The sequence below is a fragment of the Hyperolius riggenbachi genome, chromosome 6 (genome assembly GCF_040937935.1).
Source record: "Hyperolius riggenbachi isolate aHypRig1 chromosome 6, aHypRig1.pri, whole genome shotgun sequence".
Classification (NCBI taxonomy): Eukaryota; Metazoa; Chordata; class Amphibia; order Anura; family Hyperoliidae; genus Hyperolius; species Hyperolius riggenbachi.
The window spans coordinates 304,619,223-304,645,189 of NC_090651.1; the positions used below are offsets into that span (position 1 = coordinate 304,619,223).

At 47.5% G+C, this 25,967-nt stretch overlaps 1 protein-coding gene across 8 annotated transcripts in view; it reads right to left on the reverse strand.

The window, feature by feature from the left end:
• The window catches only part of PPP1R12C (protein phosphatase 1 regulatory subunit 12C), a 137,424-nt gene extending 126,957 nt beyond the window's left edge, over nt 1-10,467 (reverse strand). For all 8 annotated transcript variants that reach the window (XM_068241253.1, XM_068241249.1, XM_068241248.1 and 5 more), the window contains exon 1: nt 10,114-10,467. In XM_068241253.1, coding sequence (XP_068097354.1) covers nt 10,114-10,404 — 291 coding nt within the window. In that variant the 5' untranslated portion in view covers nt 10,405-10,467. The remainder of the gene's footprint in view (nt 1-10,113) is intronic.
• Between the last annotated feature and the right edge of the window lie 15,500 nt (nt 10,468-25,967).

Sequence of the window (25,967 nt, forward strand, 5' to 3'; positions counted from 1 at the left end):
TTTCTGCTTATACTGAGTTGAGAGGGGGATACAACAGCTGTTAGGAAGGGTTTCTAGGTCTATACAAGGAATAATTTGACCCTAGAGGCAGAGGAATGACATCACCACATCTGGCCAGAATATGTGATGGTCCCATTTTCTCTTCGGGGACTTGAGAACAAAGTTAAGCCCCATCTACATGATACGATTCTTTATTCGATTACGATCCGATTAAATCCAACATGTCCGATCAGGATTCGAATCAGTTCAATTAGCCATTGTTCAGCAATGGCAAATTGAATTGAATCAAATCCCAATCGGATATGTCGGATTTAATCGGATCATAAATAGAATTGTAATCGAATCGCACAAAGAATCGTATCGTGTAGATTGGGCTTTAGATGGGATGGGACTTTTAGCTTTTACTATCAATGGATGCTGTCATTGCTCAAGACACTGAACATACATTACATAGTCACTACTCCAATATGATGGAAAGGTACAACAAATGTTTTCAGGCCCCTACAGCTCACCCTGACCACCCGAAAAAAAATCTCCACCGCATTTACCACAAGTACAGTCTTCAAGGGCCAGTCAGATGCATAAACAAAAATACTGAGTAAAAGTTCAATGACGATTGCACTCCAAATCACCTGTGCCCCAGTACTGGCTCATCTGGGACGTGAGAACAATAGTGCTCAGCCCCGAACTCCACCACAGGATAATCCACTTTTCCTCTGAGCAGGGGAGGCTGAAGAACAACAGTGCACAGTGGTGTAGTGGTTACCATGCCTGCTTTGCAGCACTGGGTCTCTGGTTCGAATTCCAACCAGGGCACTATCTGCACGGAGTTTGCATGTTCTCCCCATGTCTGTGTGGGTTTCCTCCAGGCACTTCGGCTTCCTCCCACATCCCAAAAATATACAGATAAGTTGATTGGCTTTCTCCTTAAAATTGGCCAGATACATACATACAAATATCTATGGTAGGGATTAGATTGTAAGCCCCTCTGAGGGACAGTTAAGTGACAAGACAATATGGAAAATAATAACTGTGTGACTATCTTTTGCCTGTATATGGCATGCCATACAGTGATTTGGGAACCCAGAAACCAACCAGGCCTACGGAACAACAGCTCAGATGCTTCCTGTACGACTGTGAAAGCAATACTGAAAGATTCTCTTTGATACCGAAGTATCATTAATGACAAGGCACTTCTTTAAAGAGCCGCACTGGTTATACTGTAACTACCATGCAGATAATATACTGAACCATAAAGCAATAAGGGACGAAGAGAAAACCCTGGGTTATGTATCCTAGTACAAAGCAAGTTATCAAGCTTTGTGCAAAATCATAACAGCACGGTGACATAAGGATTAGGGCTCTTGTCTTGCAGCACTGGGTCTCTGGTTCAAATCCCAGCCAGGGCACTATGCAAGGAGTTGGTATGTTCTCCCAGTGTCTATCCAGTTTACTCCCACCTCCCAAAAACATACAGAACTTAATTGGCTTCCCTGTAAGCTGGCCCTAGACTACTACTACATACACTACATGATACATAGACATAAGACTATGGTAGGGACAGTTAGTGACAAGACAATTTATTCCGTAGAGCACTGCAGAAGAGGTCAGCACTATATAAATAATAATATAAACAGCCATATTAGAAAGAATAGGGCAAACCAAACAACTAAAAGTCATTCATAAAAATCACTGTATTCTATATATATATCTTTGTTTTGTAGATGCCCAACACTCTGCTCAAAGTTGGAAATCTCTCATCGCCTACAAAGTTTTGAAAGGCGAGTGACATTTTGCTTGCATTGCTGACAGCTCCCCAGTGATGTCATGGAAGACAATGGTGCCCTTACTGGTGACCTTTCTAGGGGACATTGTGAAGATAGTAAATACGTAGCGTGTCAGCTACAATGCTCTCTTTAGCATCTATGGACTGGCTGCTACTTGATGGGCGACTTCCCCATGTTCACATTGTTAAGTATAATAATGTACAAGCTTGTTACAGAGCTTATAATCAGCGATTTAAGAAGCCAATGCAGAAGACTGCAGAGTCCTGAAATAGAAAGATGCACTCAGAGCACTTTCATTTTGTAATCTATCACAACACTAACTGGCAGCTGCAATACATTACTGCATTTTTACTCCGCTTAACACACCCACTAACCACAAGATGGTTTTGACGTTTTCTAATAAGAGGTCAAACCAAATCTAGTACAGAGCTCTATTCTGGTCTGAGGTTATGCTCTGCGCTTCATTCTGCGCCAATCTCTACTACTGTAGACCAGCAGCACGGTGGCATAGTGGATAGCACTCTCGCCTTGCAACGCTGGGTCCCCCGACTCAGGCCAACAGCTGCAAAGAGTTGATATGTCCTCCCAGTGTCTGCAGGGGTTTCCACCGGGCACTCCCACATCCTAACATACAGATAAGTTAATTGGCTTAGACCCTAAAATGGACCCTAGACTATGATACATACACTACACGATACATAGACATATGACTCTGGTAGGGGTTAGATTTCGAGACCCTCTGAGGGACAGTTAAGTGACAAGACAATATACTCTGTACAGCGCTTTGGAAGATGTCAGCGCTATATAAATACTAAAAGAAAAACCACTGTCAGCAATGAGTTATATGCACCACCATCCAACCTCTCACACCCATTTCCACAAGTCTGGCTCCATGGCATACCACTAACCAGCCTTTAAGAGTAAATCACAAGCACTGGGTAAACTCTTTATATCTTTTTACCAACCTTTGTTCTACTAGGCATACTACCGCTTCCAATTTTATTAGTCAGTGTCTCCATTCTACATGGTGACTCATCAAGCTTGTCACATCTGGGGACCGTCCTGTTACTAGTAGGCACAGACCACTCACTGTCACACCTGTAGATCCTGTCAACTGTAGGCACTGACCACAGTACACACACACACACACACACACACACACACACACACACACACACACACACACACACACACACACCTATCAGTGGCATTGACTGTCCACACTGCTTGTCACACAGAGCTCTGTATCTCAGTGGTAGTGACTACCCACACTGCTTGCCACAGTGACTATCCACATCACTTGTCACACAGAAGCTCTGCCTGTCAGTGGTAATGACTGCCCACACTGCTTACATCACACAGAAGCTATGCTTGTCAGTAGTAATGACTACCCACACTACTTGTTACACACAGAAGCTATGCCTGTCAGTAATAGTGACTGCCCACACTGCTGTTACACACAGGAGCTCTGCCTGTCAGTGGTAGTGACTGCCCACACTGCATGACATACATAGAAGCTCTGTCTGGCAATAGTAATGACTGGCTACACTGCTTGTCCCACACAGGAGCTCTGCCTGTCAGTGGTAGTGACTGTCCACATCACTTGTCCCACAGAAGCTATGCCCGTTAGTGGTAGAGACTGCCCACACTGCTAGTCACACTCTGAAGCTGTGCCTGTCAGTAATAGTGACTGCCCACACAGAGGAGTTCTGCTTGTCAGTGGAAGTGACTACCCACATTCATTGCTTGTCACACACATGCTGCCAGTAGTAAGTACTGATTGTCCTACCTTGTCACACATAGGTACCATGCCTGTCACTAGTAAGCAGAAACCACACCACTGCCTTCAAAACACAGGATCCCTGCCCTTCAGTGGTTGTGCCAGAGGTGCCTGCCCATCACTGATCGTGATGGACAATGATGCATGTCCCACACTGCCTCCTTGCCTGTCTCAGGCCTCTTTCAGATAGGCAGCTTATCTGCTGCACTGGCTGGGCTGTTCTTATTGCTCAGTACGGCATTCAACCCCCCCAGTCAAATCTGAGCACAGCTGCAGCCACGCTCAGGTCCAACATGTGCAGCCACGCTCAGATCCAACATGTTGCAGTTTTCTACCACCAGCTAACGTCCCCACTTTTCAACCATTGAAACGCATGGTGTTGCTTTCGTTGCCATTTGATTGCATGTAAATTGCACCCGAATGGCGTTCATGAGTGGCAGACGGGACACTGAACTGCTTGGCAAGCAAGCATCCGTGTGATGGCCTGTGCTACATCTGGATGTTCTATCACTAGTAGACACTGGACAGCATTCCTGTAACTAATATTCAGAGCCTGACACACCTGGCTCACTATCTTGTCACTACTACACACCTCACTAACCAGCCTGTCACTGGTACACACACACACACACACACACACACACACACACACAGAGCCAACCAGCCTGTCACTGGTACTCACACACACACTGAGCCAACCAGCCTGTCACTGGTACTCACACACACACACACACACACACACACACACACACACACACTGAGCCAACCAGCCTGTCACTGGTACTCACACACACACACACTGAGCCAACCAGCCTGTCACTGGTACTCACACACACTGAGCCAACCAGCCTGTCACTGGTACTCACACACACACACACACACACTGAGCCAACCAGCCTGTCACTGGTACACACACACACACACACACACACACACACACACACACACACACACACACACACACACACACACGCACACACACACTGAGCCAACCAGCCTGTCACTGGTACTCACACACACACACACACACTGAGCCAACCAGCCTGTCACTGGGTACACACACACACACACACACACACACACACAGAGCCAACCAGCCTGTCACTGGTACTCACACACACACACACACTGAGCCAACCAGCCTGTCACTGGTACTCACACACACTGAGCCAACCAGCCTGTCACTGGTACTCACACACACACACACACACACACACTGAGCCAACCAGCCTGTCACTGGTACACACACACACACACACACACACACACACACACACACACACACACACACTGAGCCAACCAGCCTGTCACTGGTACTCACACACACACACACTGAGCCAACCAGCCTGTCACTGGTACTCACACACACACACACACACACTGAGCCAACCAGCCTGTCACTGGTACACACACACACACTGAGCCAACCAGCCTGTCACTGGTACTCACACACACACACTGAGCCAACCAGCCTGTCACTGGTACTCACACACACACACACACACACACACACACTGAGCCAACCAGCCTGTCACTGGTACTCACACACACACACTGAGCCAACCAGCCTGTCACTGGTACTCACACACACACACTGAGCCAACCAGCCTGTCACTGGTACTCACACACACACACTGAGCCAACCAGCCTGTCACTGGTACTCACACACACACTGAGCCAACCAGCCTGTCACTGGTACTCACACACACACTGAGCCAACCAACCTGTCACTGGTACTCACACACGCACTGAGCCAACCAGCCTGTCACTCACAAACACACACACACACTGAGCCAACCAGCCTGTCACTGGTACTCACACACACACACTGAGCCAACCAGCCTGTCACTGGTACTCACACACACACACTGAGCCAACCAGCCTGTCACTGGTACTCACACACACACACTGAGCCAACCAGCCTGTCACTGGTACTCACACACACACACACACACTGAGCCAACCAGCCTGTCACTGGTACTCTCACACACACACACACACACACACACACACACACACACACACACACACACACACACACACACACACACACACACACACACACACTGAGCCAACCAGCCTGTCACTGGTACTCACACACACACACTGAGCCAACCAGCCTGTCACTGGTACACACACACACTGAGCCAACCAGCCTGTCACTGGTACTCACACACACACACTGAGCCAACCAGCCTGTCACTGGTACTCACACACACACACACAGCCAACCAGCCTGTCACTGGTACTCACACACACACACACTGAGCCAACCAGCCTGTCACTGGTACTCACACACACACACACAGCCAACCAGCCTGTCACTGGTACTCACACACACACACACTGAGCCAACCAGCCTGTCACTGGTACTCACACACACACACTGAGCCAACCAGCCTGTCACTGGTACTCACACACACACTGAGCCAACCAGCCTGTCACACACACACACTGAGCCAACCAGCCTGTCACTGGTACTCACACACACACACTGAGCCAACCAGCCTGTCACTGGTACTCACACACACACACTGAGCCAACCAGCCTGTCACTGGTACTCACACACACACACTGAGCCAACCAGCCTGTCACTGGTACTCACACACACACACACTGAGCCAACCAGCCTGTCACTGGTACTCACACACACTGAGCCAACCAGCCTGTCACTGGTACTCACACACACTGAGCCAACCAGCCTGTCACTGGTACTCACACACACACTGAGCCAACCAGCCTGTCACTGGTACTCACACACACACTAAGCCAACCAGCCTGTCACTGGTACTCACACACACACTGAGCCAACCAGCCTGTCACTGGTACTCACACACACACTGAGCCAACCAGCCTGTCACTGGTACTCACACACACACTGAGCCAACCAGCCTGTCACTGGTACTCACACACACACTGAGCCAACCAGCCTGTCACTGGTACTCACACACACACTGAGCCAACCAGCCTGTCACTGGTACTCACACACACACTGAGCCAACCAGCCTGTCACTGGTACTCACACACACACTGAGCCAACCAGCCTGTCACTGGTACTCACACACACACACTGAGCCAACCAGCCTGTCACTGGTACTCACACACACACACTGAGCCAACCAGCCTGTCACTGGTACTCACACACACACACTGAGCCAACCAGCCTGTCACTGGTACTCACACACACACACTGAGCCAACCAGCCTGTCACTGGTACTCACACACACACACTGAGCCAACCAGCCTGTCACTGGTACTCACACACACACACTGAGCCAACCAGCCTGTCACTGGTACTCACACACACACACTGAGCCAACCAGCCTGTCACTGGTACTCACACACACACTGAGCCAACCAGCCTGTCACTGGTACTCACACACACACTGAGCCAACCAGCCTGTCACTGGTACTCACACACACTGAGCCAACCAGCCTGTCACTGGTACTCACACACACTGAGCCAACCAGCCTGTCACTGGTACTCACACACACTGAGCCAACCAGCCTGTCACTGGTACTCACACACACTGAGCCAACCAGCCTGTCACTGGTACTCACACACACTGAGCCAACCAGCCTGTCACTGGTACTCACACACACTGAGCCAACCAGCCTGTCACTGGTACTCACACACACTGAGCCAACCAGCCTGTCACTGGTACTCACACACACTGAGCCAACCAGCCTGTCACTGGTACTCACACACACTGAGCCAACCAGCCTGTCACTGGTACTCACACACACTGAGCCAACCAGCCTGTCACTGGTACTCACACACACTGAGCCAACCAGCCTGTCACTGGTACTCACACACACTGAGCCAACCAGCCTGTCACTGGTACTCACACACACTGAGCCAACCAGCCTGTCACTGGTACTCACACACACTGAGCCAACCAGCCTGTCACTGGTACTCACACACACACTGAGCCAACCAGCCTGTCACTGGTACTCACACACACACTGAGCCAACCAGCCTGTCACTGGTACTCACACACACTGAGCCAACCAGCCTGTCACTGGTACTCACACACACTGAGCCAACCAGCCTGTCACTGGTACTCACACACACTGAGCCAACCAGCCTGTCACTGGTACTCACACACACTGAGCCAACCAGCCTGTCACTGGTACTCACACACACTGAGCCAACCAGCCTGTCACTGGTACTCACACACACTGAGCCAACCAGCCTGTCACTGGTACTCACACACACTGAGCCAACCAGCCTGTCACTGGTACTCACACACACTGAGCCAACCAGCCTGTCACTGGTACTCACACACACTGAGCCAACCAGCCTGTCACTGGTACTCACACACACTGAGCCAACCAGCCTGTCACTGGTACTCACACACACTGAGCCAACCAGCCTGTCACTGGTACTCACACACACTGAGCCAACCAGCCTGTCACTGGTACTCACACACACTGAGCCAACCAGCCTGTCACTGGTACTCACACACACTGAGCCAACCAGCCTGTCACTGGTACTCACACACACTGAGCCAACCAGCCTGTCACTGGTACTCACACACACTGAGCCAACCAGCCTGTCACTGGTACTCACACACACTGAGCCAACCAGCCTGTCACTGGTACTCACACACACTGAGCCAACCAGCCTGTCACTGGTACTCACACACACTGAGCCAACCAGCCTGTCACTGGTACTCACACACACTGAGCCAACCAGCCTGTCACTGGTACTCACACTGAGCCAACCAGCCTGTCACTGGTACTCACACTGAGCCAACCAGCCTGTCACTGGTACTCACACTGAGCCAACCAGCCTGTCACTGGTACTCACACTGAGCCAACCAGCCTGTCACTGGTACTCACAGCTTGTCACACTGAGCCAGCCAGTCTGTCACACCTTATCAGCCAGCTTGCCACTTGTACATACAGCTTGCCACTTAGCCAACCAGCCTATGACTAGGACTAAGGGCCTTTTTCCACTAGCCTGCGATTTGCTTTTGATCGCAAATCGCAAGGTACATTAAACTAATGGAAACTGCAGCAGCTATTTCCATTAGTGCGATCCGATTGCGATGCGATTTTGGTCAAAGCGCAATCGTCGTCCTGCCGCGTTTTGTATGCAATTGAGCTGTACTATAATGAGTATAGTAGCTCATTCGCAATCGCATGGTGGAAATTGAAACGCGATTGCGATCGGAATCGCGATCGCATTTCATAGTGGAAAAGAGCCCTAACACCTGATTACATCTAGCCAAAAAGCCCATCACTAATATTTCCACCTTGTAACACAACCAAACAGCATGTTACTAGTATTCACACCTGGCCACCTAGCTTGTCACTATAACTCAGAGCTTACCACCCTGCCTGTCACCAGCAACCACAGCTGGGCATTTCTTACCACCCAGCCTGTCACCAGCAATCACAGCTGGTCACCTGTCACCAGCCTTCCTGTCATCAGCAATCACAACTGGCCACCTCTTGCCACCCTGCCTGTCACCAGCAATCACAGTTGGTCACCTCTTGCCACCCTGCCTGTCACCAGCAATCACAATTGGTCACCTCTTGCCACCCTGCCTGTCACCAGCAATCACAATTGGTCACCTCTTGCCACCCTGCCTGTCACCAGCAATCACAGTTGGTCACCTCTTGCCACCCTGCCTGTCACCAGCAATCACAGTTGGTCATCTCTTGCCACCCTGCCTGTCACCAGCAATCACAGCTGGTCACCTCTTGCCACCCTGCCTATCACCAGCAATCACCTCTTACCACCCTGCCTATCACCAGCAATCACAGCAGGTCACCTGTCACCACCCTGCCTGTCACCAGCAATCACAGCTGGTCACCTCTTACCACCCTGCCTGTCACCAGCAATCACAGCTGGTCACCTCTTACCACCCTGCCTGTCCCCAGCAATCACAGCTGGTCACCTCTTACCACCCTGCCTGTCCCCAGCAATCACAGCTGGTCACCTCTTACCACCCTGCCTGTCCCCAGCAATCACAGCAGGTCACCTGTCACCAGCAATCACAGCTGGTCACCTCTTGCCACCCTGCCTATCACCAGCAATCACCTCTTACCACCCTGCCTATCACCAGCAATCACCTCTTACCACCCTGCCTATCACCAGCAATCACAGCAGGTCACCTGTCACCACCCTGCCTGTCACCAGCAATCACAGCTGGTCACCTCTTACCACCCTGCCTGTCACCAGCAATCACAGCTGGTCACCTCTTACCACCCTGCCTGTCACCAGCAATCACAGCTGGTCACCTCTTACCACCCTGCCTGTCCCCAGCAATCACAGCTGGTCACCTCTTACCACCCTGCCTGTCCCCAGCAATCACAGCAGGTCACCTGTCACCAGCAATCACAGCTGGTCACCTCTTACCACCCTGCCTGTCACCAGCAATCACAGCTGGTCACCTCTTACCACCCTGCCTGTCACCAGCAATCACAGCTGGTCACCTCTCACCACCCTGCCTGTCACCAGCAATCACAGCTGGTCACCTCTTACCACCTTGCCTATCAGCAGTACTTGTCACACCTGGCCCACGCCTGTCTCACCTGGTGCAGGGCGCTGATGCCATCAGTGTTGGTGCTATCAATGATCTCCTTGCCGTCCTCCCCTCTGAGCATTTCCTCTGCCTCCAGCAAGTCCCCTCCGGCACAGGCAGCCAGGAACTCCGCCGCCCGCTCAAAGCGCACGGCGCGGCCCGCGTCCCCATCCTGCCGCCTCTTCCTCCGCTGCCAGCGGGGCTCGGCCGTCTCCTGGTTGGTGCAGGACAGAGCCCACTGCCTGATCTGCTCCCGCCGCCTCTCCTTCGCCTGCGCAGCGGCAGCTGCCCCCTCCGCCATGTTCTGTTTATGTCTCTGCCTTCTTCTCCTCCGCCCTTTACGTCTTCGATCCCCGCCGCCAGCCTGCTGCCTGCGTCATGACGTCACCACCGGACACACTTGCTGGTCATGCCGGGAGATGTAGTTCGTAGGAGGCAAGACTCGTGGTTCGGGGATGAGAGGTGGTGGCGGGCTTTCCTCCGGCATTTAGCTGATGTGTGCCCCGGTTCTCCCATTAATAATTTGTCAAGTTAGGACTTTTAGCTGTAATGATACTGGGGGCTGCCATATTTGCTTATAAGCCACGGCTGATTTGCATATCTCCTCCCACTGCAGCAACCGATGAGGGTCTTCAGGGCATCTGTCAAGACTTGAAATTGGACTTTTGTCACTTGACAAAGAATGTTTATTTATTTTTTTCATCAATCTGGTAATTAGGGCTTGTACACCTATCACTTGTACACGTTATCGCTTTTTTTAAGCGCCAGTGATTTGCAAAATTGCCCTAAAAGCACTTGTGCAATGATTCCCTATGAGTGTTCACATCTGAGCGGTTCGATTCCGACCTGCTCACCGAAGCGCTACCTGTACCATTTTTGGGGCGATTTGCCTCAATGGAAGGTATAGGGAAATCACAAAGTGCTTGAAAAAAATGCTTTGTATAACCATTTTCCCAGCGCTTTCATGAATAAATACATTGTATTTATTCATTTCCAGGTGAAAGGGTTCACTGACTGACATCAGGAAGTGAAAAAAAAAAACAGAATCGCTCTGCAAAAACGCTTAGAAAAGCGGTTTATAAAAAATAGCAGCGCGCCGGGAGGCACTAAAAAAATTGTGCAAAAAAAAAAAAACCCGCTAGCATCAGTGATTTCTAATTTTAGATGTGAACAAAGCCTTACTCAACCTTTTTTGCCAGCATTTTGTACAGTGATTTTTGGTGCTTTTAGAAGCAATTTTATTTTAGTGCTAGGGATTTGTAGAGCAATTTTAATTAGCAATTTACATTAATTTATTTTTGTTCGGTTAGTAATATGACTTTTGTAGCGATTGAAAAAGTGATTTTGCAGAGTGCAGAGCGCAATCCCTCCAAAAATGCAGGGCCAGCAATTGCAATTTGCCTAAACAAATCATTACTTCCACTCATCCTCCAGGACAGAGACCATGAGACTGCCTTGCCTATTCCAGGGACAGGAAGCACAAACAATTTAAAAAGGACACTCCCACTTCCACCCCTCAGTGCTTTCCTGTCCCTTGGGATAGGAGGAAGCGGATCTTCCTGGGCTCTATCAGTCCAAGGGTAAGTGCGGCCGTTGTTTCACCTCCAGGGTCTCCAGCCAGGTGAAAAACTCACTCAGTTGGTGGGTGGAAGTAAAAGAAAGGCGTACATTGGATTCAACAGCATCCTGTGGTTGTAACAACCAATGCAAGTCTATGGGGGTGGGGAGCCCACAGGAATTCCAGTATGGTTCAGGGTCAATGGAATTCGGTAGAGAAGGGGTTTTCCTCAAACCACAGAGAACTTCTTGCTGTATGGAGAGCAGTGAAGTCGATGGAATTAGCTCTGAGAGGTAATCATGTTGTTATTCAGTCAGACAACACAAGCGCCATTGCGTATTTGAAAAAGCAGGGCGGTACTCAGAGTCCTCCATTAATCTCACTCTCGCATCAGATTTTTATCTGGGCAGAGGAAAACCTTCTCTCTCTGAAAGCAGTACACTTGAGTGGCAAAGAGAACAGAATTACAGATTATCTTAGCAGACAGACTCTCCTGTCGGGGGAGTGGTGTCTCAGGTGTTCAGATAGATCTGTCAGTTCTGGGGTCTTCCAACAGTGGACCTATTCGCCACTTTCAAAAACACGCTTCTACCTCTGTTTTTCTCCCTGGATCCAAGGGGTTACCCAGAGGCAATGGATGCTTTCACACAGGACTGGAGTCTGGAGAGGGGCTTTGCATTCCCGCCTCTAATTTTGGTACCTCGGATCCTTCAGAAGGTGGTTCAGGATCAGGCAGATTTAATCTTAGTCGCTCCAGATTGGCCAAAATGAGCTTGGTATGCTCTTCTGTTAAACTTAGCGATAGGCCAGCCCTGGATTCTTCCTCTGCGAGAGGACCTTCTCTATCAAGGACCAGTTTTTTATCCAGTTCCTGCCCAGCTCAAGCTGAAAGCTTGGAATTTAGAAGGAAAATTCTTCTGAACCAAGGCCTTTCAAATAGTGTTATTAGTACTCTACTTACTTTCCGAAAACCCGTCACTTCAGCCATTTACCACAGAGTGTAGAAAGTTTTTTGTAAATTTATTCAGAATTCTCCTGAGTTTATTACTAATTTTTTTATTCCAAATATTTTTGCAGGCTGGGCTGGAGAAAGACCTCAAGCTGAGTACACTGAAGGTGCAACTAGCTGCGTTGGGAGCATACTTTAATGTTTCTTTTCCTTCTGACCCTTTAGTTTGCCAAGAGAAAGACGGTTTTGTCAAGACCAAAATTCCCCTCCTGGGACTTGAATACCGTTCTGAAGGCCCTGACGAGATTCCCGTTTGAGCCCTCGTCTGACTGTTCAATTAAAGATTTGACTCTTAAGACTTTATTTTTAGTTGCTATTACTACGGCTCGTAGAATTGGAGAGATTCAAGCGATCAGTGTCAGAAGACAAAAATGGAGGATAGGATTTCATTTAAATTACCTCCTTCTTTTGTTCCAAAAGTAGTATCTACGTTTCATAAGGATCAGGAGATCCATTTACCGGTACCTTCTTTTTGTTCAAATCCTTCAAATGCAAAGGAGAAAAAAATTCATACTTTAGATGTTAGAAACATGGTTTTGCTTTATTTAGAAAAAAACAAATCATTGGAAATTGGACGACAATCTTTTTATACAATTTCAGGGGGCTAGAAAAGGTTACAAAGCCTCTAAAAGTACTCTTTAGTAATTGGTTAAAATTATGCATTTCTAAAGCATATGAGTTATCAGATATGTCTGCGCCATCTGGAATCAAAGCGCATTCCACTAGGGCAGGGGTCTCAAACTCAATTTACCTGGGGGGCCGCAGGAGGCAAAGTCAGGATGAGGCTGGGCCGCATAAGGAATTTCTCAATTGCGGCGCATCGCCGCCTCTGCCTGCCTTACTCTTCCTTCACAGAGGGTCAGGGAAAGGCGGCGATCCGTGCGGCGATTGACGTCAGGAGGGGTAGAGCTGAAGCTGAAAGCTCTGCCCCTTCCAGGAAATGCCGGCGGGCGATTTGGGGGCACTGCAGTCCTCATTTAGTGGCGGGGATGCGGCGGATTACTTGGGAGCACTGAGGCGAACTATAAGGAAGCTTTTGCCGGCGAGGGCCACAAAATATTGTATCGAGGGCCGCAAATGGCCCGCGGGCCGCAAGTTTGGGACCCCTGCACTAGGGCAATTTCCTCCTCCTGGGCTGAGAGGGCATCTGCATCTGTTACTGAAATTTGTAATGCAGCCACTTGGTATAACTATTTACCAAACATTACCGGTTAGATCTTCAAAATATTAAAGATTTGGCTTCTGGACGCAAAAGTGCTTTCTGCAGTTGTCCCGCCCTGAGAGGGGAGTTATCTCGGAAATCTCATGGAAATATAAGCTTACTTTTACCGGTAAGATGAGTTCCACGAAATCCTCCACGACAGGCCTAAACCCGCCCTGGTATGGTAAGTACACTTCTATACTCCAAGTAATATGTAAGCACTGAGTGGTGGAAGTGGGAGTGTCCTTTTTAAATTGTTTGTGCTTCCTGTCCCTTGAATAGGCAAGGCAGTCTCATGGTCTCTATCGTGGAGGATTTTGTGGAACTTATCTTACCGGTAAGAGTAAACTTATATTTTCACACAGGCTGTGATCAGAGACTTTTGAAAAGCTTTCTATTGTTGCTGGCTAAATGGTGCGTCGTTTTTGTCGCACACTGATGGAACGAAAACGGAGCATGCGTTACATATAAAAAAAATACATTACTGAGCATGTGCAACACAACTAACGTAGCAGATTCATTGCTAAACGCACAGCATGCAGCACTTTCTAATAACGCCTCACGTTACACACAAACGCAACGTGTGCACTATGAATGTCGCACAGACTTAGTATTGTTGTGCGTTAGTCTGCGTTATAAAATTTTCTAACGTGACTGTGAAAGAGGCCTTAAGGATCAGAAAAACAGGGCTCACCAATATCACACTGTAGGGATCATCTCTTGCCATTCGCGCCGCTGTCCCGTCGCTGCAGCCCACTTCAGTCGGTATGACAGCAGAGCTCTCTGATTCCGTGAGCCAGTCAGGAGCCAATTTCATTGGCTTCTGACCCTGTGAGCCAATCACAGTGATCACAGGGTAAAGGGCAGGGGTGTAACTAGAGGGGAACAGCCCCTGTAATTGCAGGGGGGCCTAGAGCTATGGGGGGGCCCAACTACTAACCTTCCCTTCCGCCAATACAAAGGACTATACTTCAGATCAGGTGTTTTTGTGGCTACACTTGTTATGGGGGGGAAGATCATGATAGTCGCACATGTTTTATGACCCTTGTGAGACGGGCCCCAAGGCTGTGAAGGCCACCAAGGAGAGGTAGGGGAAGCGGTGTGAACATGCGGGGGGGCACCAAAGTTTTTCTGGGGGACCAATGAATTGTAGTTACGACCACTTGTCAGGAGCCATTGAAATCAGCTCCTGACCAGCTCACAGAGCTCTGCTGTCATGCCGACAGCAGCGCAAGTGGGCTGTAGCGACGGTAGAGCGATGTGATCAGCGGGAGCGTGCAGAGCCATAATTGAAATCTACGCCCTGGCCAGGATAACAGGTCCCAAACACGGTGTAGATTTCAATTACAGTAGTCTGTAAGCAGTTAAGCTGCCCGTACACTATACAGTACAATGTTTTGCCTAATTAGGTATTCAATTAGATAAAAACATCTAATTGGGCAAAAGTTGATCAACATTACACAGACACAGTACAACCATGCTTGTACAGTATATGGCGGAGAGCGTGACCCGGTGTACATATACAACAATATATAGAAGCTTTCCAGAGGCCCCAATAGAATAAAAGTCACTTAAACGAGCTTAAAACCGATGGGGCAGTGGTGGGCCTATCCCATCCATGCGGACAAAGGAAGGACTGTGGCAACAACAGTCAAACAACAATTTATTTATATTCCACAGTGTGGTTTTGATGTTGATAAGCTGTATGCTCCTTTTTGATTGGCCTGATGAAGCGGGATTGAGCCCGTGAAACGCATTGCCTATTTTTACTGCGTAGTATAAATAAATTGTTGTTTGACTGTTGATGCCACAGTCCTTCCTTTGTTTGCTTTGTCCGCACGGATGCCCCATCGGTTTTAAGCTCGTTTAAAGAGAATCTGTATTGTTAAAATCGCACAAAAGTAAACATACCAGTGCGTTAGGGGACATCTCCTATTACCCTCTGTCACAATTTCACCGCTCCCCGCCGCATTAAAAGTAGTCAAAAACTGTTTTAAAAAGTTTGTTTATAAACAAACAAAATGGCCACCAAAACTGGAAGTAGGTTGATGTACAGCATGTCCACACATAGAAAATACATCCATACACAAGCAGGCTGTATACAGCCTTACTTCTGAATCTCAAAAGATCACTTGTGTGTGTTTACCTTCTGTCCCCAGCTTCTCTCATGCACTGAACATTACAGGCTTCCTGCAGACAGCTCTGCCTATGTCGTTAATTCCTTAGTATGTGACAGACCAGCTCCTTTCACAGCCTCCAGAGGAGGATTTTTATCCAGCTCTCTTCTATCACTGATAAGATAGCAGAGAAGCTGCTGGCTTATGTAAATAAAACACACACTGGAGTGTGCATAGAGGAACAGACCAGCACGGAAGAGTTGGCAGCCTTCCAGACACAGGCCGACAAGTCTGACAGGGGAAAGATACATTGATTTATTACAGAGATGGTTATAGTAGAAAGAGCTGCAGTAAGCCAGATCACATTAGAATAGGTTTAGGAACTTGTAGGATGGTAGAAAAAACGTTGTAATTTTTGTTACAGAGTCACTTTAAGTGACTTTTATTCTACTGGCGCCTCTGGAAAGCTTCTACATATTGCTAAGTCCACCCTTGGTGGAGGGTTGTACCCATCTTCTTCCCATCTACAGAGAGCGAATTTTAATCCTGAGTGGGGTCAGGTTAATCTCCCCACCTGCCTTCACAGTGGTTGCCTAATGGTAACCCTGGTTTGTGAGTATTAAATTGTTATATTACTCATTATTAATTATCATCTATACAATATCACACTATTGAGCTCTTGGTGTCCCCCCCCCCCCCCCTCACTTTACATATACAACAAGACTTTTTTTCATAGCCTGCAAGCAGCGACACAAGCCTCAATTCACTAAGCTTTATCAAACACTTTATCAAACGTTTCATAATTTACCTCATGGGAAAAATCCAATTTTGAATTCACTAAGGTGTTATATATTTATCGAATGTTTTCTTGCTAAAACGTTCAATAAATATATAACACCTTAGTGAATTCAAAATTAGATTTTACCCATGAGGTAAATTATCAAACGTTTGATAAAAAGTTTGATAAAGCTTAGTGAATTGAGGCCTTAGAATAAAGTAGAGATGTGAACAGGCCCGTTAGACGTGTAGAATTATTCTTCAACGCAACTGATGCAGTGTAAACTAACTATAAATTAAAGTTAGTACTAAGTGAAAATACTCAGTAATCTGAGTTGCAGCACTTTTCCCAGCCCAGCTGTGTATTGAATCTGCCCAGAGGCTCAATACAGCTCTGTGCCTGAACACTGCAGATAATGATCCAATATGGCTGCAGCCGCAGCTGTAAGGAATGATTACACTATAACATTACACAACACCTTGTCACACCTGACAGAAACAGTTTCTGACAAGTGAACTGCCACATGTGTGATGATCTCTGTAGGTGTCAGGTTCTTAACCGTGCTGTACATCCAACGTGACAAGCCTGTTTTCATGTACAAATAATGTCTTAGTAATAACATCGCTAACTTGAAGAGAGGTGAGGGCACTTAGTCATTGTTATTCTGAATAGTAGCTCAGCAATTTGCAAACAGGAAATATCATTTAGGAATCTGAAGTGGATGGGTTGGTTTGGTATTTTCAAGTATTAGGCATCCAGGATTAGGTTATTGCTAATACTATTATTATAGATAATTGATTTATAAAACCCCATCTCCCTTAACACTGTGCAAAAAAAATTTTACACACTAGTAGCCAGGGGTGGTGAATTAGATGCTAATAATTCTTGTTTATGCTAATTTTATGCAAATTTATGCAGCTTGGAAGGGAGCCAATACTGCTGCACCTAATTGAACCATCTCCAATCTGCCTTTTGCCTTAATTTACATCATCAAGAATTATTAGTATTTCATCAATCATCCCAACAAGTAGCATGGGGAAAACAAGGAGATGTCTTATTTTGATTTAAAAACAGATTGAGATTTTTACCAGCAAAATTAGTAGCACATCAAAGGGTGAATCTCATGGACTACAAGTCCCCTACTTACAAACAGTTTCCATTCCAGGAGATAGTTTGTAAGTTGAATCTGTTTGTAAGTTGAGTTCAGCGGCAAGTGCAGACCTGATCACGTTATCAGCATAAGCCGTCACTAGTAGGAGCTCCGCAGGAGATGAGAGGTCTGCACTCGCCGTTGGAATCGCTGGATTAGGTGAGCTGCACTGCAGCTAGTTGTTTTTACTCAGGGGGAGGGGGAGAGACATGTGGGGGACCCGAGGACCACACAGGAGGAAAAGGCAGGAAGTCCCCGAAGCCGTGGCAGGTCGGCGGTTCGAATCGGCAGGCGATCGTAAGTTGGGAACTCCCTGTCTTTGGAATATAAGACGCAGGGATTTTTTTCTCCCCATTTTCGGGGGAGAAAAGGTGTGTTTTATATTTCGAAAAATATGGTAGTTCATATAATACTGTAACATTTGATAACAAAAATATAGAATAAAAAAAACTATTGTAAATTTTGTACATGGAGAAAACTATATTTATATCTCTGAAATGTAACTTGAGTGTAACGATCGGTGTCAGCTCGCAGAGAGAATCTGATTATTGGTGATCTGCAGTATCACCAAGAATACAGATCTATACCTGATTATGGATGATCTGCAGAATCACCAATAATACAGATATAGCGCTAACCTCTGGACACCTCTAGATATATATATATAAATGGTTAGTGTTTGGTGTAGCAGTATGACTTTGAGCAACCCACTTGAGGTACAGGGGAGCCTAAGCAGTACAGAAGATACTGCTATGGAGGGTACAGAAACCTTCCAGCAGCCTGGGACTCTCCAAGGGGTGAAGTCAGGCTGAAGGTAGGAAGGACCAGAGAGTGAGTGACACCCGAAGGTGGATGTCACTGACTGATCTTGGAGACTATCTCTTAGGTGGAGAGAGATAGCTCTTGAGGTCGGGCAAGCCAGGTCGGCAACACACAGACAGATAAAGTACAAAGACAGAAGGCTGATTCGGTATCCAAGTCAGGCAGGGTTTGGCAATGTGATATCAGATATGCGTGGTACCGAATTAGAAAGCAGAGGGATAGTCAGGAAAGCAAATGGTCATAACAAATAACAAACAATGCCTAGTCTTGGGTGTGAGGTCCGTGGTCTCTACACCCTGGAACTAGTCTGATGTATAACAAAATGATAATACAAGTTCCCTAGTCTTGGGTGTGAGGTCCGTGGTCTCTACACCCTGGAACTAGTCTTAAGTAAAACAGAATAATAACACAAGTAATCTGGCTCAGTGTGAATTCCCAGGTCCTCCTGGTTCAAACACACTGTAGGATCTGACTAAGGTCTGAGTGCTTCCATGTAGTGTTCGCAACGGCAGACAATTTGAGAGTGGCCAGCAGTAACGATATATAGAGCAGTGCTCTCTGGCGCCGCCCTAAAGTGATCAACCAATGGTTACCAGCTCTGAGGTCAGCTGACCAGCCTTGTCAGCTGATCCCCCATTGGCCATCATAAAAGTTCTGCCTTTCAGCGCGCGCGCGTGTATTCCTAAACCTATGTGAACTAACAGGCTCAGCCACCCCAGCTGCACGCTGCTGCGTGCAAACCGCCGCGCCGGACGCGGAACCAGCCGCCTCGCTATCAATACATGCGATGGCCTTTCCGCGTTCTGCCATGTCACTAGATGCACGCTTCCGCGTGCAGACCGCCGCGTTGGACGCGGAATCAGCCGCCTTGCTGCTAGTACACGTGGCGTCTTTTCCGCGTTTTCTCACATTGAGTCATTTGTAAGTAGAGTGGATAAAGCATAATGGTTTCTCAGAAGTTGTATCACTTATATGCCCCCACTACAGTCTAATAATGTTCTCTCTGCCACCAATTGTGGCAGAAGGACGCAATTGCTAGTCTGCAGTGCTGTTGAGCAGAGTGCACGGTTAAGCTCCTTAGCATTAAGGGCGAGCCTGAGTCACCCATAGAGAAGCTGTATGGATGGGTCAGTCTTGTCCAGCACTTCCTTATGCTCACCACTGCAATTCCGGGCGCCTCCAATCCCGCTGTCGGCTTCCGAAGTTCCTCCATTGGTCTCTGTCCTGCAGTGTCCACACTGCATCTTCAGTGTAGGTAAGATGTGGCCCCCAGGACCAAAAGAAGAGAGATTGGTGCACCCCTAACTTCCTGGTCATGCTCCCCCTACTGATGCGTGCACAAATCACATAAGAAAAAAATGCAGACTTGTTTGTATTAGATTTAATACAAACATCTGTATTGGATCTAATACAGTAGGAATAACTTGTTTTTGTTTTGTTTGTTTGTTTGTTTTTTCTATTATTTTTGGGGGTTTTATGATTAGGGGTTTTTGTTTTTTTAATTATTGTTTTTGTATATAATTATTTGTGTTTTTTATTATTATTATTATTATTAATAATTTTTTTTTACATGGCCCTTTTAGTGACCTTTCACCTTTGGCTGATCTTTTAGGACTCGTTTCCACTAGTGCGGCGTGCGTCTCGCAGACGCACGCCGCCACTGAGCGGGTGGGCGGGATTGCAGGCAAATCCCATGAGCCGTGCCATGCACGGCTATGGGATTCGCAGCCTCCGCCGCGAATTCTGCGGGGGGTTCCGGCCGAATCACTCCCGCAAGCGATTCCGCCGCGGCGCCGTCATCCCCTATGGCAGAGTTTCCCCGTGCGATTCATGTGCGTGGAAACTGCGGAAGCCTCAGGATACTTTTGAGGCTTCTCTCACTGCTCTGATGTGGCTGAGTGATCTCGCATTCTTCCTGATTCATGACTGCGCAGTAGACATCCCGCACATGCGCAGTGAGCTGGAGCTGCTGGCTCCGTGCTATTGTGCATGCGCGCGATCCGGCCCGCACATCTACTACTCAGCCTTGAATCAGGAAGGGGAGCGACATTGCTGGGTCAGCAATGTGTAGCTGACAATGCATTCAGTTGATATGCCGGGGGGAATGATAAAGCGGCGCTTGCGTGACATCACAAGGTGGGCGGAGAAGTGACATGAACAATGAAGTTGGCCATCGGGCGGATCACTCGTGGGGCGGGAGTTGCCATATACATGCTTGAATATCAGCTGAGTGGGTAGTTATCGACCACCTCAGCTGACTTTAGTCAAACGCGTACAGGGTATATGAGCCTTAACCACTTCAGCCTTTAGTGCTTTTTCACCTTATGCATCCGAGCAATTTTCACCTCCCATTCATTCACCAATAACTTTATCACTAATTATCACAATTAAATAATCTATATCTTGTTTTTTTCCGCCACCAATCAGGCTTTCTTTGGGTGGTACATTTTGCTAAGAAATATTGTATTCTAAATGCATTTTAACGGGAATATTAAGAGAACATTTGAAAAAATTCATGATTTGTCAGTTTTTCGGCCGTTGTAGCTTTAAAATAATACATGCTACCATAATTAAAACCCACATATTTTATTTGACCATTTGTCCCGTTTATTACACCATTTAAATTATGTCCCTATCACATTGTATGGCACCAATATTTTATTTGGAAATAAAGGTGCATTTTTTCAGTTTTGTGTTCATCACTATTTACAAATTAGTAATTTCACCTCTTGACATGCATATTAAAAAAAGTTCAGGCCCTTAGGTAACTATGTTTTTTTTTTAATTGTAATTTTTTTCTAATTAAAAATTTATTTAAATATTTTTGGGTGTTTGGGAGGTAAACAGTTAATTTTAAATGTAAAAATGTCTATTCATTTTAATAAAAATGTGATCATTTCTAAGGGACTTGGATCAATGAATGGGAACTGCTTTCCCATTCATTGATCTCTCTTTAATGATCGGCCCACGCACCTCGGCGGTTCCGGCCCTACAAACCCCGGCGACTACGTTTTCTTATGGACAGCTCCTCCGTCCAGCATGCATATTTGGACGTAGGAGCTACGTCCTGAAGGCTAAAGTGGTTAAAGGGAAGCTAAACTGAGAAGGATATGGATTTTTCCTTTTAAAATAATACCAGTTGCCTGACTCTCCTGCTGATCCTGTGTCTCTAATACTTTTAGCCACAGCCCCTCAACAAGCATGCAGATCAGGTGCTCTGACTGAAGTCAGACTGGATGCTGGTTTCAGGTTTGTGAGTCAGCCGCTACTGCAGCCAAAGAGATCAGCAGGACTGGCAGGCAACTGGTATTGTTTAAAGGACTTACGAGGCCAAAATGTCTAAAAAAGCAAAGTACCTGTAAGCTGTTTAAATGCACGGAGGACGCCGTCCGCGCCCTCCGTGCAGTTCCGCCGGGTCCCCTTCCTGAGATCGCCCCCCGCGCCGACCCCGACCCCCCAGGCCGGGTCGGGCTCTCGTGCCGCTCTCAATACGGCCAACCCCCCGAACCACGCACTGTAGCAGCCGCGGCCAATGGAAGCGGCCATATTGAGAGCGGCACGAGAGCCCGACCCGGCCTGGGGGGTCGGGGTCGGCGCGGGGGGCGATCTCAGGAAGGGGACCCGGCGGAACTGCACGGAGGGCGCGGATGGCGTCCTCCGTGCATTTAAACAGCTTACAGGTACTTTGCTTTTTTTAGACATTTTGGCCTCGTAAGTCCTTTAAAGGCAAACATCCATATCCCTTGAAGTTAAGGTTCCCTTTAAGTCCACTCATTCTGCAGTAACTAAAGCTGCCTCTGTATCCAGAGCTGTTGATCATTTAGATCAGTGGTCCTCAAACTAAGGCCCGCGGACCGAATGTGGCCCCCTGAGGCTTTTTTACTGGCCCCCATCACACAAAATGTATTACTTATAGATGCGGTCAGCTACCTCTTTAGATATTGTTGGTCCGCATATAGAATAGCATTGCTGGCACCACCCATCCACATGGAAGCCAGAAAGCAGTACTTCGCTGCTGTCCATTTGGACTGCAGGTTGTCACCTGGGTATGCTTCACTGTCTGGCCAGCAAACACTTCTACATCATTTTATGTATACTCCGGCCCCCCAGCAGTCTCAAGTATGTTGACCCGGCCCTCGACCCAAAATGTTTGGGGACCCCTGATTTAGATGAACAGGACAGTTTAAGGCAGGGGTCTCAAACTGGCGGCCCGCGGGCCATTTGCGGCCCTCGATACAATATTTTGTGGCCCTCGCTCGCAAAAGCTTCCTTATAGTTCGCTTCAGTACTACCAAGTAATCCTCTGCATCCCCGCCGCTAAACAAGGGCTGCAGAGCCCCCAAATCGCCCGGGGGGCAATCCGCCGGCATTTCCTGGAAGGGGCAGAGCTTTCAGCTTCAGCTCTGCCCCTCCTGATGTCAATCGCCGCACGGATCGCCGCCTCTCCCCGCCCCTCTCTGTGAAGAAAGAGTGAGAGGGGCGGGCAGAGGTGGCGATGCGCCGCGATTGTGAAATTCCTTATGCAGCCCAGCCTCATCTTGACTTTGCCTCCTGCGGCCCCCAGGTAAATTGAGTTTGAGACCCCTGGTTTAAGGCCTCTTTCATAGTGCGACGTTAAAGTTACACGTTAGAAAATGTTCCAACGCAGACTAACGCACAGCAATGCAAAGTCTATGCGACATTCACAGTGCACACGTTGCGTTGTGTGTAACGTGCAGCAATGTTTAGAAAGTGCTGCATGCTGTGCGTTTAGCAATACATTTGCTGCGTTATGTGTGTTGCACATGCTCAGTAATGTTTTTTTTTTTTTATATGTAACGCATGCGCCATTTTCGTTCCATCAGTATGCGACGAAACCAACGCACCAAGAGACACATAACGTAGTACAAAATAACGTCCAATTTTATAACCTACATGCGCTGCATTAGGGGCACGTTGTGCGACTTTAACGTTGCATCAAACGCACCGTCCCACTGTGAAAGAGGCCTAAAGCTGCATACAGTGTTTAGATTCTCCTTATCCAAAAAGATAATTTGCGATATTCTTGGACAAAAATCTAAAGTGTGTACAGTTGTCCACTGACATCCCCGGCATCCCCTCCAGGGTCTCAGTGGGCAGTTTGCTCTCGCCCAATGGCTGTAGTTGTGAGAACCTTAAAGGAAATACCTGCAGCAGGATACCACTCTCCCGCCTCCACCCTTTGGGATATCTAATGACCGTACAGGTCAGAGACTATATTCTGCAATATTTTAGCAGTTAAATATTTCTGTAGGAAGAAATATTTTAAAGGGTACGTGTTATAACCCCATCATAGATCAGGCAACATTTTAGGACTGATTAAAATACATTTGCATTCCATTTGCACTTTTCCACATGCTCTTATCAGTGGTTGTTTGTCACAGCTACCTAGACTTGTGAGTATTTATATGAATCACTACTTTCCTACCTACTTCCATTGACCATAGTGCACTTTATTGGGCTCCCAGTGTTCCTGTGTTGTTTTCTTCTTTGCTCCTAAACCAAGTATCACCAAGGTTGAATTCCATTGGTCCATTTTCAAGCTGCATGTTTCTGCATAAAACATGTTCTTAATTCTGCATCAGTTTGTCATTATTTGTATCTCATTGACCATATCTACTGCTGAGGTAGTAAGACAGTAAGTTATATTGCCCCACCAGTGGTGTAGCTAGACCCCATAGCAAATCTTCCATGAGGCCCTCAGATGTAGGCACTAAAGGGCAACTGAAGGGAGGGCGATATGGAGGCGACCGTATTTATTTCCTTTTAAGCAATACTAGTTGCCTGGCTATCCTGCTGATCCTCGACCTCTAATGCTTTCAGCCATAGACCCTGAACAAGCATGCAGCAGATCAGATGTTTCTGACATTATTGTCAGATATGACAAGATTAGCTGCATGCATGTTACTGGTGCATGACTCAGACACTCCTGCAGCCAAATAGATCAGTAGGGTTTTTAGTAGTTTTTAAAATCAAATAAATATGGCAGCCTCCATAGTCTTCTCATTTAAGTTGTCCTTTAAACAATGCCACCTGCCCCTAGCCTATGGATAATTGGGCAATTTACATTCTCATGCAATCAGCACTGCACATAGTCCATGGGCACTGAGACAAAGTCAGAGAGAAGGAACACAACAAAATTAATGGTGAATACATTAAGTATCACCTGGGCCCCCTCTGCTCCATGGCCCCCTAGCAGCTGCTATTGCTATTGCTAGTCCCCTGTGCCTTGCTATCACACAGGGGAAGTGACCCACTACAAGGCCCCTTTAAAATGAATCCTAAGTGAAGATAAACTGGTGAGATGAAGAAGCGTAATTATCCCCCCCCCCCCCCCCCGTTTTAAGTTCTGTTAAAAAACTTAGAAGGGGGGGAGGGGTGTTGTCTGAGCTCAATGATCCATTTGGTCGCATGTCTTAAAGTGTACCTGAGCCGAGGCTTGGGTACAAAATGAGATACTTAGCTAAAGAGAGGGAAGCCTCAGGATCTCATTGAGGCTTCCCTCGGTGGTCTGATGTCCCCCGTCACTGAGTATGGCCCCCAAGAAGATTAGCGATAAGGCATTGTCACTAATCATATCAGAGCCGTGCACCTCCTCTTTCTTCAGCGTGGCTGTGCAGTAGTCGCGCATGCACAGTAAGCCATAGCCACAGGCTCCGTGCTACTGTGCATGCGCAGCCGTGTTTGCGTGACTACTGCACAGCCGCGCTCGTAACAGAGGTGGAGCATGGCCCTGATGTGGAGGGGGCCGCGCTCAGCGACGGGGGACATTGGACCACTGAGGGAAGCCTCAATAGGATCCCCAGGCTTCTCTCTCTCTTCAGGTTAATATCTTATTTTGAACCCGAGCTTCGGCTTGGGATCGCTTTAAAGAGCTAAAATATATGAGCTATTGAACTTTGTTTTATCTATCCCCTGCTCTAAAAAGCCCAGTTCTCTCTGCCAGGAAAGTACAGTATTTTATGGCTGTAATTCCTTATCAGTGAGGAGTATGCTATAGTCCGACTGGGTCCTGACTGGAGAGAAGCTGTCAGTTGCATAGCCGAATATTAACTCTTTCAGGCAGAGAAAGAAGAAAAGGAACACAGCATAGGTAACTGTATGCTTGCACATGTCCATCTTATCATGTTACATTTCACTGAGGCATTTCATTCTCGGTATGTACAGTATATGGAGTTCCACTATGTTCATACTGATAGTAAGCAAGCCAT